General features: G+C 40.9%; 1 protein-coding gene across 4 annotated transcripts in view; it reads right to left on the bottom strand.

Moving 5' to 3' along the window:
- The window catches only part of KLHL29 (kelch like family member 29), a 577,596-nt gene that overhangs the window by 392,061 nt on the left and 170,154 nt on the right, over positions 1–15,381 (bottom strand). For all 4 annotated transcript variants that reach the window (XM_048499196.1, XM_048499205.1, XM_048499182.1 and 1 more), the window contains one exon: positions 11,993–12,304. In XM_048499196.1, coding sequence (XP_048355153.1) covers positions 11,993–12,253 — 261 coding nt within the window. In that variant the 5' untranslated portion in view covers positions 12,254–12,304. The remainder of the gene's footprint in view (positions 1–11,992; positions 12,305–15,381) is intronic.

Raw genomic sequence — 15,381 nt, 5'->3', positions numbered from 1 at the left:
GGAAATTACTTCATGGTTCTTGGTTGCAGAACTCAGTGCTCAATGTTTTTTGTTCATTGCTGCTCGGATCACAACGGCAAACCCATGACTCTTGTTCAATCAGCAGCGCAAAAAACGTACAACTCAGAACACCTCTTTCACATGCCCAGATCACTTTGGGTGGGCATACTGCAAAACTAAACCTAAAAGTGCTCCCAAACTGTAAAGACAGGCTCAGGGCCAGAACTGATGGACAAACTGGGGGAAAAACTGACAAAAAATACAAAATAGGGGGAGGGGAGTGCATAGTTCGTGATTCACCTCCCAAAGCTGCAATTCCATGTACTGTGACTTGTGCTGTTTAAACGTGCTCTATTTTTGAGGTACGTGTTACAGCAGTCAGGAGCAGTAATTGATTCACAGTGACTGGCCTACATAAAATGACTGTCATTAGGTGACCCCTTTTAAAACTTCAAACTTTGTTAGCAAAAGGGTTTTTTCCAGTTAAATCATTCCTAGAATGGACAAGACTGAGAAAGGATGCCAATTACAGAACAGGCAAGACACAGCGATGAATCTCCTGTCATACAGACCTATCAATTATCTGCCAGTTCCTACATATAACTCTCCCACCGATTCCATTGCTGGTGTTTTTGGGCAACGTGTTTTCACTGGGCGCTCTCATCTTTATTGATTTGATTTATACCCCTGCCTTTTCTCAGCAAGGCTGGACTCAGGGCGGCTTACAACAACCACCAGCAATCAATAAATAATAAAATTCAAGTCTAAAACATTATAATTAAACTCATAAATTCCAATATAATATGTATAGCACCCTAAACTGTGTTGCCACCTCTCATATGATTAAAACCAATGTTCTCCACTGATACAAAGGGAGTCATCATTAATATGATGATACTGGACTGGACCAGGGGATACTAATGACGGGAAGATCAGAAGAGACAGGGGAGATCCAACAAATCCCAAAGGGGGGGGGGGGCTGAGGAGGACAAAGAAGAAAAGAAAAAGGGAGGAAAGAGACCAGGGAGGCCTGCTAATATGTAAAACTGCCCTTCCAAGACAGCAATCTTCCTAGACAGTGTTGCCCACATTTGGAGAGGAGAAAAATCTCATTACAGAAACTGAAGTCTACATTCCATTCATACATCCCACGGACCTTAAGTATCAATGCAGTAATCATTTGGAGAACTTACACATCCATGGATCCTACAGAACTCAGAATACCATGCTAGAAGGTCACTAAGAACTGGTGGTGTTATTCTTTCTACAGTTTCCAACCATCAGCTGGTCTTCTAGCAAAAATCGCTTCCTATCATCTACCTGGCTTCCTTTTCCTGTCCATCTCTTAAATAATAGGCCAGGGAGCAGATAATCTAGATCAGTGATTCCCAAAGTGGGCGCCACTGCCCCCTGGTGGGTGCTGCAGCGATCCAGGGGGGCAGTGATGGCCACAGGTAGAAACATTAATACATATATCTTTCTGTTTAATTGCTATTAAAATTTAAAAAAAATTAATTTCCAGGGAGCGCTAAGTAATATTTTTTCTGGAAAGGGGGTGGTAGGCCAAATAAGTTTGGGAACCACTGATCTAGATGGATAAAACACCATGAGGAATGTTTGAAATGTATAGGAAAGAATGGAATGGAACAGAAAGGGATCCTCATCATGGATTCCTGCATCACATCTAGAATGACCCACAGTTACTATCAAAAGAGAACAAAAATTGTTTAACAGTTGGTACAGTCTTTTTCTCAATCTTTTTACAACAGTGGACATTGTTGTGCCTGGTCACAGTTGAGGTTAAAGTTCAGATGAGATATGTGGAAAGGAAATCCTGTTTTGTTTGTTTGCTTCAGTTGTTTAGTTCAACTAAATCAGTGATGGCAAACCTTTTTGAGACCGAGTGCCCAAACTGCAACCCAAAACCCACTTATTTATCACAAAGTGCCAAGACGGCAATTTAACCTGAATACTGAGGTTTTAGTTTAGAAAAAATGGTTGGCTCTGAGGCATGCATTACTCGGGAGTAAGCTTGATGGTAGTTGTTGGCTTTGCTTTGAAGCAACCATGCAACTCTTAGAACGGGTGAATCACGACCCTAGGAGGGTTTACTCAGAAGCAAGCCACATTGCCAGCAACCGAGCTTACACCCAGGTAAAGGATCGTGTTTTAGTTCTTTGCATGAAAATCAGTGGGCTTTAACAGCGCTTAACAGGATTACCTATACTGCTTCCCCAAAACTATGTCTTAGGTTTAATGCTAATAATCAAGCCCAGCAGCCCAGGCCAGCCTAGATGTGGTTGGGGGGGGGGGGGGCAATTTCCCTTTCACATGATGAACTCTGTGTGTGCCCACAGAGAGGGCTCTGAGTGCCACCTCTGGCACCCGTGCCATAGGTTCGCCATCACTGAACTAAATATAGCCAGTAAAGTTTATTAGAAAGCGCTGTTAGCATCTATGTGCACACAGAGGTTGCGAAAATGGAACTCTAGAGTGAAGGAAGTTAAACCTTTTTACAAATGCAATTCCCTCTTCATAAGCAGGGGGGAAAAGATTTCCAGTTTCTCTGGAATCAGAGAAATGTAGATGACAGCAGTACCTTTTATATGTAAAAGATTTCTTGTTTCATTTGGATCAACAGATAGATTAAAGCAAACTTTAAAGGAAAATTGAAGATACACGCCGGAAAGAAAATGAAACGATTGTAAAAAAAACACTCAAAGTAAATAGCTCCTGGCTAACACTCACTTTGACTGACTTGCTGGATACTCCAGATTCTTTTCCCTTCTGAAGTCAAAGTGAGTTTTGATCCAAGTGCCAAAGACTGGAAACACCCCTTTGTATACCAAAATATGTTGCATTTGTGATCTTCTAAGTGCTTCGTGATGTGAATTAGTGCTTGAAACTCAGTGGCTTTCATCTTCAAATGGGGCTGGAACCGAAGCCTGGTCAGACCTCTTAGTTCTTTCAAGGGATGATAAACACATTGCAAGTCAATAAAACAAGCATTTGTATTGGCTGCCTGTATAGATTAATTGGGATGTCAGTTCTTTCTAGAGTTAATCATCTGAACAAAACAACCCTGAGCTGCAGGGGAAAGTTTAATTTATCAAACATCGGCACACATTTACAGATACTTTCCTTAATTTCATTTTTAAAATGTGTTTTAAGCAGCTTTGCCCAGTTTAGAAAAATGAATAAAGTAGTGTCATCTACTATGAAATATACTGATGCAATTCGACTTAAATCTCCCTAACATTTATAGAGACATAGAATTTGCAGACTTGCCATCCTTGGGAGATACCCAGAGGCATGGCTTTCTGCTCTTCTTGACTTGACCCCTTCAGGAACTGAAGAAGAGAAGACGAGTTTGGATTTATATCCTACCTTTTTCTCTCCTCCAAGGAGACTCAAGGTGGCTTACAAGCTCCTTTCCCTTCCTCTCCCCACAACAGATACTTTGTGAGGCAGGTGGGGCTCAGAGAGTTCCGAAGAACTGTGACTAGCCCAGGGGTCTGCAACCTGCGGCTCTCCAGATGTTCATGGACTACAATTCCCATCAGCCCCTGCCACCATGGCCAATTGGGGCTGATGGGAATTGTAATCCATGAACATCTGGAGAGCCGCAGGTTGCAGACCCATGAACTAGCCCAAGGTCACACAGCAGGAATATAGGAACGTGGAAACATATCTTGGTTCCTATTTAGGATAAGCCTCCCTTGCCACTCCTAGGGTGGAGGAGTGGGTAATCAAACCCGGTTCTCCAGATTAGAATCCACCTGCTCTTAACCACTACACCACACTGGCTTCCGCACTGGCATACTGCATGACAGGCTGAAGGTACTGGTTTCCAGAATACTACTACCAGCAATATGGTTTTGGATACTGAAACGGCATCAGTGAAGAATATAACAGTAGTAAACATTATAAGATAGAACCAATATGTGCAGATTATACAGTATATTTCCACATATCTGTTAATTTTGATTTATGAAACGTGCTAAAGTCCAGGAGAGAAGTCTTCTGGAATAAGACGTGATAAGAACGAAACCCCCAATCTTGGGGAGATAACTCCAATTTCTTTTTTTAATTAATTGGAAATGGAATGTAACAAACTGGAAATGGAATGTATGAGGTTAAAATACGAATGTACAAATTGTACTTTTATTACTTTCTAATAAAGTTTATTAAAAAAAAGAAAGAAATCCATACAACGTTTTGTGCTAAAATAGTAGGGAACAGGTGTTAGCATAATTACTTGGGAATTAAAATTAGAGAAGGAGGTTAAGAACTATATACAGTGGAACCTCGGTTTTCATTGCCTTCAGTTTTCATCGGTTTCATAGTTTTCTTACTCACCGATTTTTCTTCTTTCAGTGAAAAATTTGTCTCCGTTTTCAATCGATTTGCCTAGGGTTTTCATCAATTTGCAGGTAAGGTGCAGGGGTTTGTGGAGAAAAATCACCCTGGACAAAGTTTTCGTTGCAGGCAGTGCTCTGTAACTTAGTGTTTCTTAATGACAATGTTCCTTGGCCCCATTTCAGACACAAATCTTTAAAGAGAAGGCCAGAAACAGACCTCTTTGGACAGCTTCTGGTGCGACATTGGTCCACTGGCTCTGAAGCTGGTCCTAGTGTTATTGTTTGTTACTGTTTTGGCCACTGAAATTCACAAACACCAGGACAACTTCAATAAGAAAGAAGAGACGTTAAAAATTAGCAAAGCGTGGCTCCCAGTACTTAAAAAATGGACTGATAATCCCACCCGCAATACAATGCACTCAACCACACCTTTGCATAGCAAGTTCTACCCAAACACTTAATGACTGGTTCACCACCCTGGGACATGGACTAATATGTACCACACTCAAACTTTCCTCTTTCTCACCTAGACACAGTGTGGAAATCAGACTTTTCTCTTGTGATACACCTCTGAAGATGCTGCATTTCCACAGATGCAGGCAAACGTGCTAGGAACAACAAAATCACCTCACTCAGACCACTGGCCAATAACAGCCTGGAAAACCCAATTTCACAGAACCAATACTTAAACACTATGTTTATTCACCACCAAAAAAAAAATGTGTTTTTGGTATGCTCTTTTTTGGAGCGCCTAGAACGGATTTCAATTTTGGATTTCTACATTGATTCCTAAGTGGAAAAAGTTTGGTTCTCGGTTTTAATTGGTTTCGGTTTTCATAGATTCTTTTCGGATGGTTTACCAACGAAAACCGAGGTTCCACTGTAGTTATGGTAATATTTTATAATGAAAGATCACATGTAAGACCCCCATACAGTATCTTTCCTGGCAAGATTTCATTTTTAAAGAATCTCAATTTGTACATTATTGTCTTCTTCTTTTTTACAAACAAGGGCAGAATTTATTATCACAGATCAACCTCAAATGGACTCAAACATCTGGAGAAAAGGAAGATCATCAACAGCTAACAGATGGACTCAGCACAAAACATACAGGAGCAAGAGGTCAAGACAAATGAAACCACTATGCTGGCTTCAGAACTTGATTTCTAATCCTCTCCAGCCTAAACATATCCAAACAGCAACTACATAATGTCGCACTTTAGTGAATTATTACTTCTGCTTGACTGTTAACAAATGGAAACAGTTTCAAAATATTGTAGACATTTTTGGAAAGATGTTCACGGCATAAACCTTAGCCAATTTTTTTCGCTGCACTACTGACGGTGTTGCTTTACCGTGGGCAGTTAAACCAATGGGGTATATGGAAATACTGTAAATCTCTAAGCTTGCCGTTGGCTTTCTTTAAATAACTTTATTATCGCCCTTTCCCCTTTCTGCATCTGTTTTGTTTGGCTCATGTAGCTATTACAGAAAGTTGGAAGGTACATTTGGAGACCCTTTCTGTTGCCACAAACTCTTCTAAAACTGCTTAATTTCCTACTATTATCCAGCATGCTTACCCAGTCATTTTTATAAACTAGAAAAGGACAATAAACAGCCATCTACTAATTTTAAAAGTTTTGATTTACAAAAAGGTAAGGAAATGAGAAATACCTAATAAAGGAATTTAAAAAGGTAATAAATGTTTTTCTTTCTATTTCAATGTCCCCTAATTTCTTCAAATGCATTTAGATGCTGGCACCATTCTGATCTAATGACAGAGGATGCTGGGAAGCAGTTGTCTGAGGAATTCTCATGGATGTTTGTGATAGATAAACCTTTATTGTCATTGTGCACGCACAACAAAATTATGCACATTCCCCGATGCACATTACTTCAATCCTCACACCCCATCTTCCACACTCCCCTTCCAACCATCCTCATATAGGTACTGTTAGATTAAGGAGTTAATAGCTTAGTAGGCATTCTTCTCTCTGATGGCTAGTTGAGCATCTGTGGCTGGCATCTTCAGAGGATCTCTGAAGATCCTCTGAAGATGCCAGCCACAGATGCAGGCGAACCGTCAGGAGAGAATGCTGCTAGAACACGGCCATACAGCCCGGAAACTACACAGCACCCCAGTGATTCCGGCCGTGAAAGCCTTCGACAATACATCCCAATACAGCCCCAGTCACGTCAACGCGACACCATGGAGTTCAGCATAGCCGTGGCTCTAGAATAGAAGCTGTCTCTGAGCCTATTTGTCCTTGTTTTTATGGTCCTATATCGTCTGCCAGATGGTAACTTTTCAAAAAAAGAGTATGCAGGGTGAGACGGGTCTTTCAGAATATTCTGAACTTTCTTTAAGCAGCAAGTATTACAGTGTTCCTCCAAAGAGGGGAGAGGGCAGCCAATAATTCTCTGGGCAGTAGTGATCACCCTTTGGAGCACCTTCCTATCTGCCACTGCGCAGCTGGCAAACCATGCACAGATGCAGTATGTTAGAACACTCTCTTTGGCATTTTATTCCATAAGGAGCTTTAAAAATACTCTTCTCCATCACTGACACCAACATTTTAGTGATGGCTAATTTCATGGCCTGCCCACCAGGAGCCTCAGCCAATCACTTTTAAACAGTTGATTGGAGCGTTAAAAAGAAAAGGGGGGGAAAGGGTGGTTTTTTTTTTGGCAGTTTCTTAGTTATTTTCATCAAGCCTGTTTTCATCATATGGTTCTTTCAAGTCTATGATACTCTCATGATAGGCCAAGTGAATGCAGGTGGCACCCAGAGGCCAAACATTGTCCTGGTTGAGGAAGACAACATTAAGCAGTCACAACAGTATGTAGGGTGTGAAATTTAAGTACTAAAATTTAAAGTCTGGAGATAGGGTGTCATCACAGAGGAAAAGATGGGTTGTTTTCAGATATATGCCATTATTATTCTAGGTTGCAGTGGTGGCAATCCTTTATCTCCAGACAGACTGGATTACACTCCCATCAGCCCCTGCCAATTGGCCATGATGGCAGGGGGTGATGGGAATTGTAGTCCATAACATCTGGAGTGCCAAAGGTTCGCCACCACTGCTCTATAGGTATACACATTATCTATGTAAATTTCTAGAATTCTAGTTAAGGAGGTAGACCACTGTGCGCTCCTCAGGTAGATAGCTCTGTCATCTCTGTGCATGCTGAAAGGATTGGGTGAGCACCTTCCAACTCAACCCCTTCTGCCCTAGGAATGAAAGAGACATCAGGGAAGATAAAGAGTTCTGGGATTGTGCAGATGACTATTTGGAGATAAATAGTTATTGGTAAGCAACCCACACACCTCCTCCGTGGTCTCTGCGCAGTCTCATATATGAGATACAACATTCTTTGAGAATATTACTGAAAGATATCAGGAAAGGAGAACTGGATAAACAATCCTGATCTCCTTTGAGGAAAGCTGAGATTTAAAAAAATATCTTAGGATGGGCCCAATGGTGCCAGTGTAACTGGTTATCTTTTGGTTTCATCATCACTTCAGTCTCAGTTATGGCATTCTGATATTCATAAAACATCAGAAGGTGATCACTTGCCCTTGATTTTATTCCTTTCTGTTCTTAAAATATCCTCACTCATGAAGGATGGCTGATGACGGGAGATTTGACTATCGAAAATTCTGTTGGTCTCTAAGGTGTACTGCTTGACTCAAATTTGGAAGCGGCGAACGCAGTTACAATTTTACTTTTCTCTTTTGGTGAGACAAAATATAGAAGAGCCAAATAAACTCTCAATTTTGTACCTTGTTCTCCTTTGTCTTCTCCTGTCCACGTGTGCGGTCTTATTTTTTCTTCTACTGCAGACCAAGATGGCTACTCTCTGAAACTTAAGTATGACTGCTAGTTTCTGATGCCTTTGGGCATTTTATAATAAGCCACCCTGGGCCTTATAAACATTTTAAACCAGTGAACAAATAAACTCATCTGTTCTTATGTCCAAGTTCTTGGCTAGGACAGCCACTGGCTGATGTCAGCAGTTGCAACGTGGATTGCAATTTCCATGATACAGTACAGTACACTACTACCTGTATGACCATTACCTGTACAGTCTGTCCTTCCTTGTTCACATACTATTTAGCAGGTGAACATTGTTTGTAGTTATCTATGAAAGTTTCCCCTTGAAGATATTCATGAGATCAGTACTCTGAGCACTTCAGTGTATTCTGTAGAATTTATGTAAGTGATCTGGTTCCAGTATGTAATCTAAACGCTGTGGAAGAATCCAACCATTCTTCAAGAAGTTGTCTTGCAGTCGAAGGAACCTCCAAACTATCACTCTTCCTTCAATGGAAAAGTCACAACTTGGAAGAAGGCTTCTTGGGTTACAGGAAGACCCCAAGCTTTGTTTAACAGAATGAGAAGATAGGGGTAGGAGGACCTACACCATATGCCCCCGATCTCCACAGGGGTGTATCTATTAGTGGAGAAAGGAAAGGAAATGTGATCCCTTTTCTAAAGTTGTCCCATCAACACTATGAATCCAGTGCACAACTCACAGGAACTGTGGCTTTGGCTGGCTATTCACCTAGCTCAATCGAAGCCAAGAACCCTTTAATGGGAAGTAGTAATGCGGGCATAGTTTATTTCTATGGCAGACTACTAGCACAGAAAATTCCTTTGTGGCTAAGTACCCTGATTAATTGGTGAGAGGCCATAACTATTGATCCAATGGTTAAGTACTGCGCAACGCTCAGTGTCTGTCTTGAATGGCTGCTGTGATCTATAAATGTAATGAGATGTTATGAGATACTAGCTCTTTTGAGAAGCTTTGGCCAGAAAACTCCCCTTTTTTGGTCTCAGGTAACTAGTATACACATGTAAAAATTTTAGAAATTTTGAAGCCATGGAAAAATCCCATTTTTCTCCTTCAAGTTTGAAATAAATAAGCATAATTTACTTATAAGCATCATTGACTTATATGCGTGCATGCATACACATACATACACACACACACTTTTACATACTTATATGAAATATATGAATCATTTACTTTCTAATCAAGCGTTAACAATATAAACAGCATCATGCATAACTCAGTTAGCACATAAAATCACACTATTTGGCAAATTTATCAATTTTAAAATATAAATCTTTCAGTTTTCTACAAACAAAATTGTCAGTATGCCCAATACTAAAGAAAGAGAAATCTGCAAACTGCTGCACCTTATGTTATCTTCACACATGTATCTTAGAGGTAGGAGAAAATAAAAGTTGAAAACAGAAAAAAGTGCGTTATTTGGACAGAAACAATCTTGTACTGTCATCATATGGCTAGCAGCATATTTGTACACCAAGTTAAATTTTATCATATTGAAAACTCTGAACTATGCAATATTCAATTTACACATTATGGCATATTATGGTAATTGAAGACCACATTAATCACATTTAGCTACTAAATCTGCATTGACCATACATTGTTTATGCCTACAGTATATGTAGGGCTGATTCACCAGCCTTCCCAGTGCCAAAGGAGGGGTGGGGTGTCCCTGCTTGGACCAAAACAACAAAGGCAATGGCAGCAGGGGCTTTGTAATTCTGAGACAAGGTGATGGATGCAGGAGGCACAGCCAATCACAAAAGTGCAGCTACAGGAAGTGGAGCTACCCACAAATATTAGTGAGGTTATGCATAACTCTAATAGTAACTTCAACATTTCAGGACAAAGTTAACAGGACACCTTTAAAATGAACATATTTTATAGAATAGGCTTTTATACCGCCCCCGGAGCCCTTTGGGGATGGGGCGGTATAAAAGCCTAAAATATAAATAAATAAATAAATATAAATAAATATTTCCTTACATACACATAGCTTACCTTCATTCACATTGTGAGGATCCTTACACTGTGGTGGCAGACAATGAGTTCTCCAAGGGCCAATTAGAAGCCCTGCTAAGCAAAAACCCCACCTTTCTAAAAAAACACTTGGTGGACACCAGGAACGGTGGTCCCAGGAACCAATGCAAACCACCTCATAAACATCGTCTGCCTAATGTCATCATCATGGGTCAACAATTACTGGGTGCTTACACAGGGGACTACTTTTACCTTTTATGCTGCAGGTTATCTTACATTTTAAAAAAATCTTCACACTATACCAGTGATGGCGAACCTTTTTGAGACCGAGTGCCCAAATGGCAACCCAAAACCCACTTATTTATCGCAAAGTGCCAGCACAGCAATTTAACCTGAATACTGAGGTTTTAGTTTAGAAAGAGGCTCTGAGGCGTGTTACTTGGGAGTAAGCTTGGTGAAGCAACCATGCAACGCTTCAAATGGATGAATCACAACCCTAGGAGAGTTTACTCAGAAGCAAGCCCCACTGCCAGCAATTGAGCTTACTCCCAGGTAAAGGATCATGCTTTAGTTCTTCCCATGAAAATCAGTGGGGTTTTCCACCACCCCCCACGACAAACTCTGTTCGCGCGTGCCCACAGAGAGGGCTCTGAGTGCCACCTCTGGCACTCATGCCATAGTTTCGCCACCACTATACTATACATTCTGAGTAAGTATGATCTTGCCTTGCCCTGACCTAGATGGCCCAAGGTATTGGATCTTATTGGGTCTTGAAAGCTGTAAAGGGAGGAAACTGGTTAGTACTTGGATGGGAAACCACCAAGTAAGTCTAGGGTTCCTGTGCAGATGCAATAAGTGGCAAGCCACCCCTGTTGGTCTCTTGCATTGAAAATCCTACGGGGTCTCTGTTAGTGGCTGCAACCTGACAGCACTTTCCACCTAAATAACCTAGCCTTGAAAGTCATTTCAAAGTTTGCATTTTTTTCCTTAGAAAAGTCAAAAAGAAACTTTTTCAGGACCTCCACCCTGACTCCCCCCCCCCCCCCCAGTTTTATCCAAGTCATTTCTTGACTAGACAGATGATGGTCAATGGAAGTGAAGAGATAGTTGATAGAAGGGGGGAGGGGCGACAATCGAAATAGTTTAAATGTGACATCATCAGAATATGGTGTGGCAACACCAGTTAATACAGAAAGGAAAAGAAAATGCAGAAAGGAAAAGAAAGATAGCAGTTGAAGACACAAGTTGGAAGCTTGAGAGACTGTGTAATGGCAGCATCCTTAAAAGCGGCATAAAAGAGTAAAAGTTTACTGTTGACAAGCTTAGTTCTGGTTGAAAGGAAATATTGGTAACTCATTTTCACAAATAATGTACCAGTCTCTGAAGGTATTCAAACCTTAATAAGATCCACTGGACCATCACTGGTGAAGTCATTCTGTGACACAAAGTATTTGCAGGCAAGCAAAAATAACATTGATATGGAGGTAGCAAATGACTGCATCCTCAAGGTTATTTTAATCCAGAAGTACCAAGATTGGTAATATTTGTGTTGCTTGAAGTTAGAAATGCACAGTAATTCTTATTCAGATTGATTTTTTTTTAAAAGTTCATGTTGAAAGTATAATGTAGTAAGATCTAAGGAGCTGTCAGCATCTATGCTGTTTATCACAACACAAACTGCCAGTGGGCTTTTCAGGCAACAACATAATCTAACGGGGCAAAGTGACACCGCCTCCTATGGAGATTTTCCTTAACTAGTCCTTAATACAGAATATATAAAATCTGTTTCTTACTTTGGTTGTTGAGGCTGCCGAAGAGTTGGCCGCAAGGGTAGTTATCACATCACTGTTGACAGTGGTACAAGTAACTGTGGCCGGAGCATGTAGCCGTGAGGGTACAATTGGCACAGGCAGAAGCCCTGGTCTATTGTTGCTATTGCTGTTGACCGTGCTGTTACAGTTACTGCTGTTCACGTGGTTCCCGTTGGCACTCCATTCTCGGCGGTCCCATCCTGTGCGATAATCTCTTTCAAATCGGCTATGGTGCCGTGACATCTCGGCCAAAGGCAGCGTCTGCCTTTTCTCAGAGGGAACCTCGGAGGCTGCCTGGAAATAACAAAAGAAAGAAACACAGAGGTGTTATTTAATCTCAATTCAATCTCTCTCTCTCTCTTGCCTCCATTCTCCCCCGCCCCCCCCCCCAAAAGGACATCTGTATCTTTTTGTTCTACAGCTCTCTTCAAAAATTGCACTTCAAGAAGTCCTAATCCAAGAGACTGAGGAGAAAGTAATCTGTGATGAAGAAGAAAAGATTCGGATTCCCAAGCAGCCACCCCAATTTACCTCAGGAGATACCAGATAATGTCTTCAGTGGTGGTAAACATGAAACCTGAAGTAATCTACCACTTGACTTTTCAGTGTGGAATATATTTCCAACAGTTTCCCAAAAAATATTCTGTTAGGGTCTTGTATCACAGAAAACATACTGACACTTGCGTTTTACAAGAGTGCTCCATAAAAACAAAACATAGCACACAGTTCACTACAGAGATTGCTTCACTCGCAACTCGCATAAACTACAAAAGCAAAGTGAGAAAAATCCAATTTCCATTCATCATTAAGAATGAATTAAAATGGAACAGAAATAATCTGAATTTAATTACGCAAAATTGCTATTTTTTCCCTATTAAACAGTATATTTCTTATGACAAAAATATTTGCATGGACCTATTTATAATCTATTTTTCAGCACTCACAGATGGACCAAGTTTCCGAGGATTAAAGAACAAAACAAAAATAAAATTTGCTCAAGTAGATTTTGTTTCGAAGGCAATTATTTTCTATTTCAGTAACAAACAATGGTGCTCATTTCCTTAGGGTATGTTTTTAAAAGCAGTTTTAGTAGGGTTTTTTAAAATTTACATTAAAAAGCTTTTTAAGTTATATAAAATTATATGTTAGTCAAGTGGGTACTCAAACAGACGTGCTGGAGGAAACTCATTTTCCCCTCCCCAACGATGTTCTCTTTCCCTTGCCCGAAAGCCCCCATAGCCTCTCTCTTCTGCTTCTTTCTCTCTGACTAGTGTTGCCAACATAATGATGGGACTCAGAGATCTCCTGGAATAAAAGTGGGTCTCCCAACTACAGAAATCCCTCTCAGGGTTGCCAGCTCCAGGTTGGGAAATTCATGACTCCACCCTCCTCCAAATCTTTAGGAATTTCCAAACCTGGTGTGGCAACCCTATCTCCTTCCCGCTCAACAGCCAACCTACCTTTATTTGACCTGCTGTCTTAAGCTTTCCGTCTTCCCGCTGTCACTCTCTACCTAGGCAAACTGTGGCCTAGTTGTGTGGTGTAGCAACTGGGCCATGATTACTTGCATGGTAGGGAACCCTCAAGGATTTGTGAGATGGTACCTCACTTCTTCAGATGACACAGATCTCCGCGCCCCCCCGGAAAAAAAGGCACCTTTGGAGGGGAACTCTATGGCATTATATCCAGCTGAGGCCTCTCCCTACAAATCTGCCTTCCTCAGATTCCACCACAAAATCTCCAGGAATTTACCAGCTTGGAGCTGACAATCCCAGCCAGACCCAAGCTAACTAACCTAAGAAATAAGAAATAGCTATCACAAAAACCAGCTAGATGAGTGGAGCTAAATCAATAGTGACCTGCTGAACAACAGGACTATCAAAACTGGATAGGGAAGCTCCTTACAGTCCAGAAGAGTTGCAAAAAATTTGCATAGCCCTACCTGAACAGTTGGAGGCATGACCCAACCAGCTTGGATGACAAAGATCCACTGAAGAAGAAGGAGTGTATCTCTGCTCAGGATTGCACTGTTAGTAGTTCTGATATCCCACCATCAAAATCCTGCTCATGGGGTTCTCTCTCACTGCCTTTTTATATGAACTCACATCTTTGCTTTCCTCCGTGGCACTAAAAGAACAGATATGTGCATAGCAACTACAGTGTTGGACACTGTATTAAGGGGAATGCTGCTCCTATTTTTTTCTAGAGAAAAATGACCTTCTGTAACAAGCTCTTTGCATGATGGATGTAGTTTGCTGATAAATTTGAGTTTCAAGCTACTGTTCTCGTTCTACACTTGCCCAAACAAGGTTGTAGCTTTTCATAAAATGACATAACAGATGCTAAGTGCACACATTTTAAAGACACAATGGCAACATAAGCAGTACTGGGAACTGCATCATATGGAGAATGACACACCATTAAATAAACTGAATAAAATTTATCCCTTAATATTTTTGTTCATTCTTCACAATCCCTTCCTTTCTCATCAAAAAGTTGTAGAAGTTCTATCCCTCGTCTTCCTTTACTATCAGTCACTTAGAGAAGATTTCTCCACACTTTTTAAAGTATCTGCCTTCTGGGTTATAAATTTCTCATCTTTAATCTGGAGAGGATATGACTGAGAAGTGATATGATAACCATCTTCAAGTACTTGAGCGGTTGTCATACAGAGTTGTTTTCTGTTACCCCAGAAGGCTGGAAAAGAACCAAGAGTTTGAAATTAAATCACAAGAGTTTTCGGTGAAACATCAGAAAGGGCTTCCTGACAGAGAAGTTCTTCAGTGGAGAAGGCTTCTTCAGGAGGTGGTGGTCTGTCCTACTTGGAGGTTTTTAAGCACAGATCTGATGGCCATCTGACAGCAATGCTGATTCTGTGAACTTCGGCAGATCATGAGAGAGACGGTAGAAAGAGTTGTGTCAGTGCCTGGCTCTCGTGGCCCTTTCAGACATCCCTAGGATAATGTCGATCACCACTTTGGAGTCAGGAAGAAATTTTCCTCCAGCCAGATTGACCAAGAATCCTGAAGGGGTTGGGTTTTTGGGGTTTTTTTGCTATCTTCTAGGCATAGATCAATTGCACAAGGAGTTGGACGACATGCACTGGTGGTTCTTTCCAACTCAATGTTTCTATGATTTCTATGAAAAGCAAATGGTCAGCCAATCTAAACCCACATACCTATATTTCTTCTGCTAACAGAGATTCAACTTCGTTAAGCAACTTCAAAACCAAATGTCACTCTTTCCTTATTTTTTCCTTAATAAAATAGGTTTATATTTATTTCTGTTCATGAATGAGAACACAATACTAGCACATATAGGTATATGTGTAAAGTGCCGTCATGGCGCAGCTGAATTACGGCTACCTCACC

This window comes from Sphaerodactylus townsendi, linkage group LG01 (genome assembly GCF_021028975.2).
Source record: "Sphaerodactylus townsendi isolate TG3544 linkage group LG01, MPM_Stown_v2.3, whole genome shotgun sequence".
Classification (NCBI taxonomy): Eukaryota; Metazoa; Chordata; class Lepidosauria; order Squamata; family Sphaerodactylidae; genus Sphaerodactylus; species Sphaerodactylus townsendi.
This window is presented reverse-complemented; position numbering and strand designations above follow the sequence as displayed.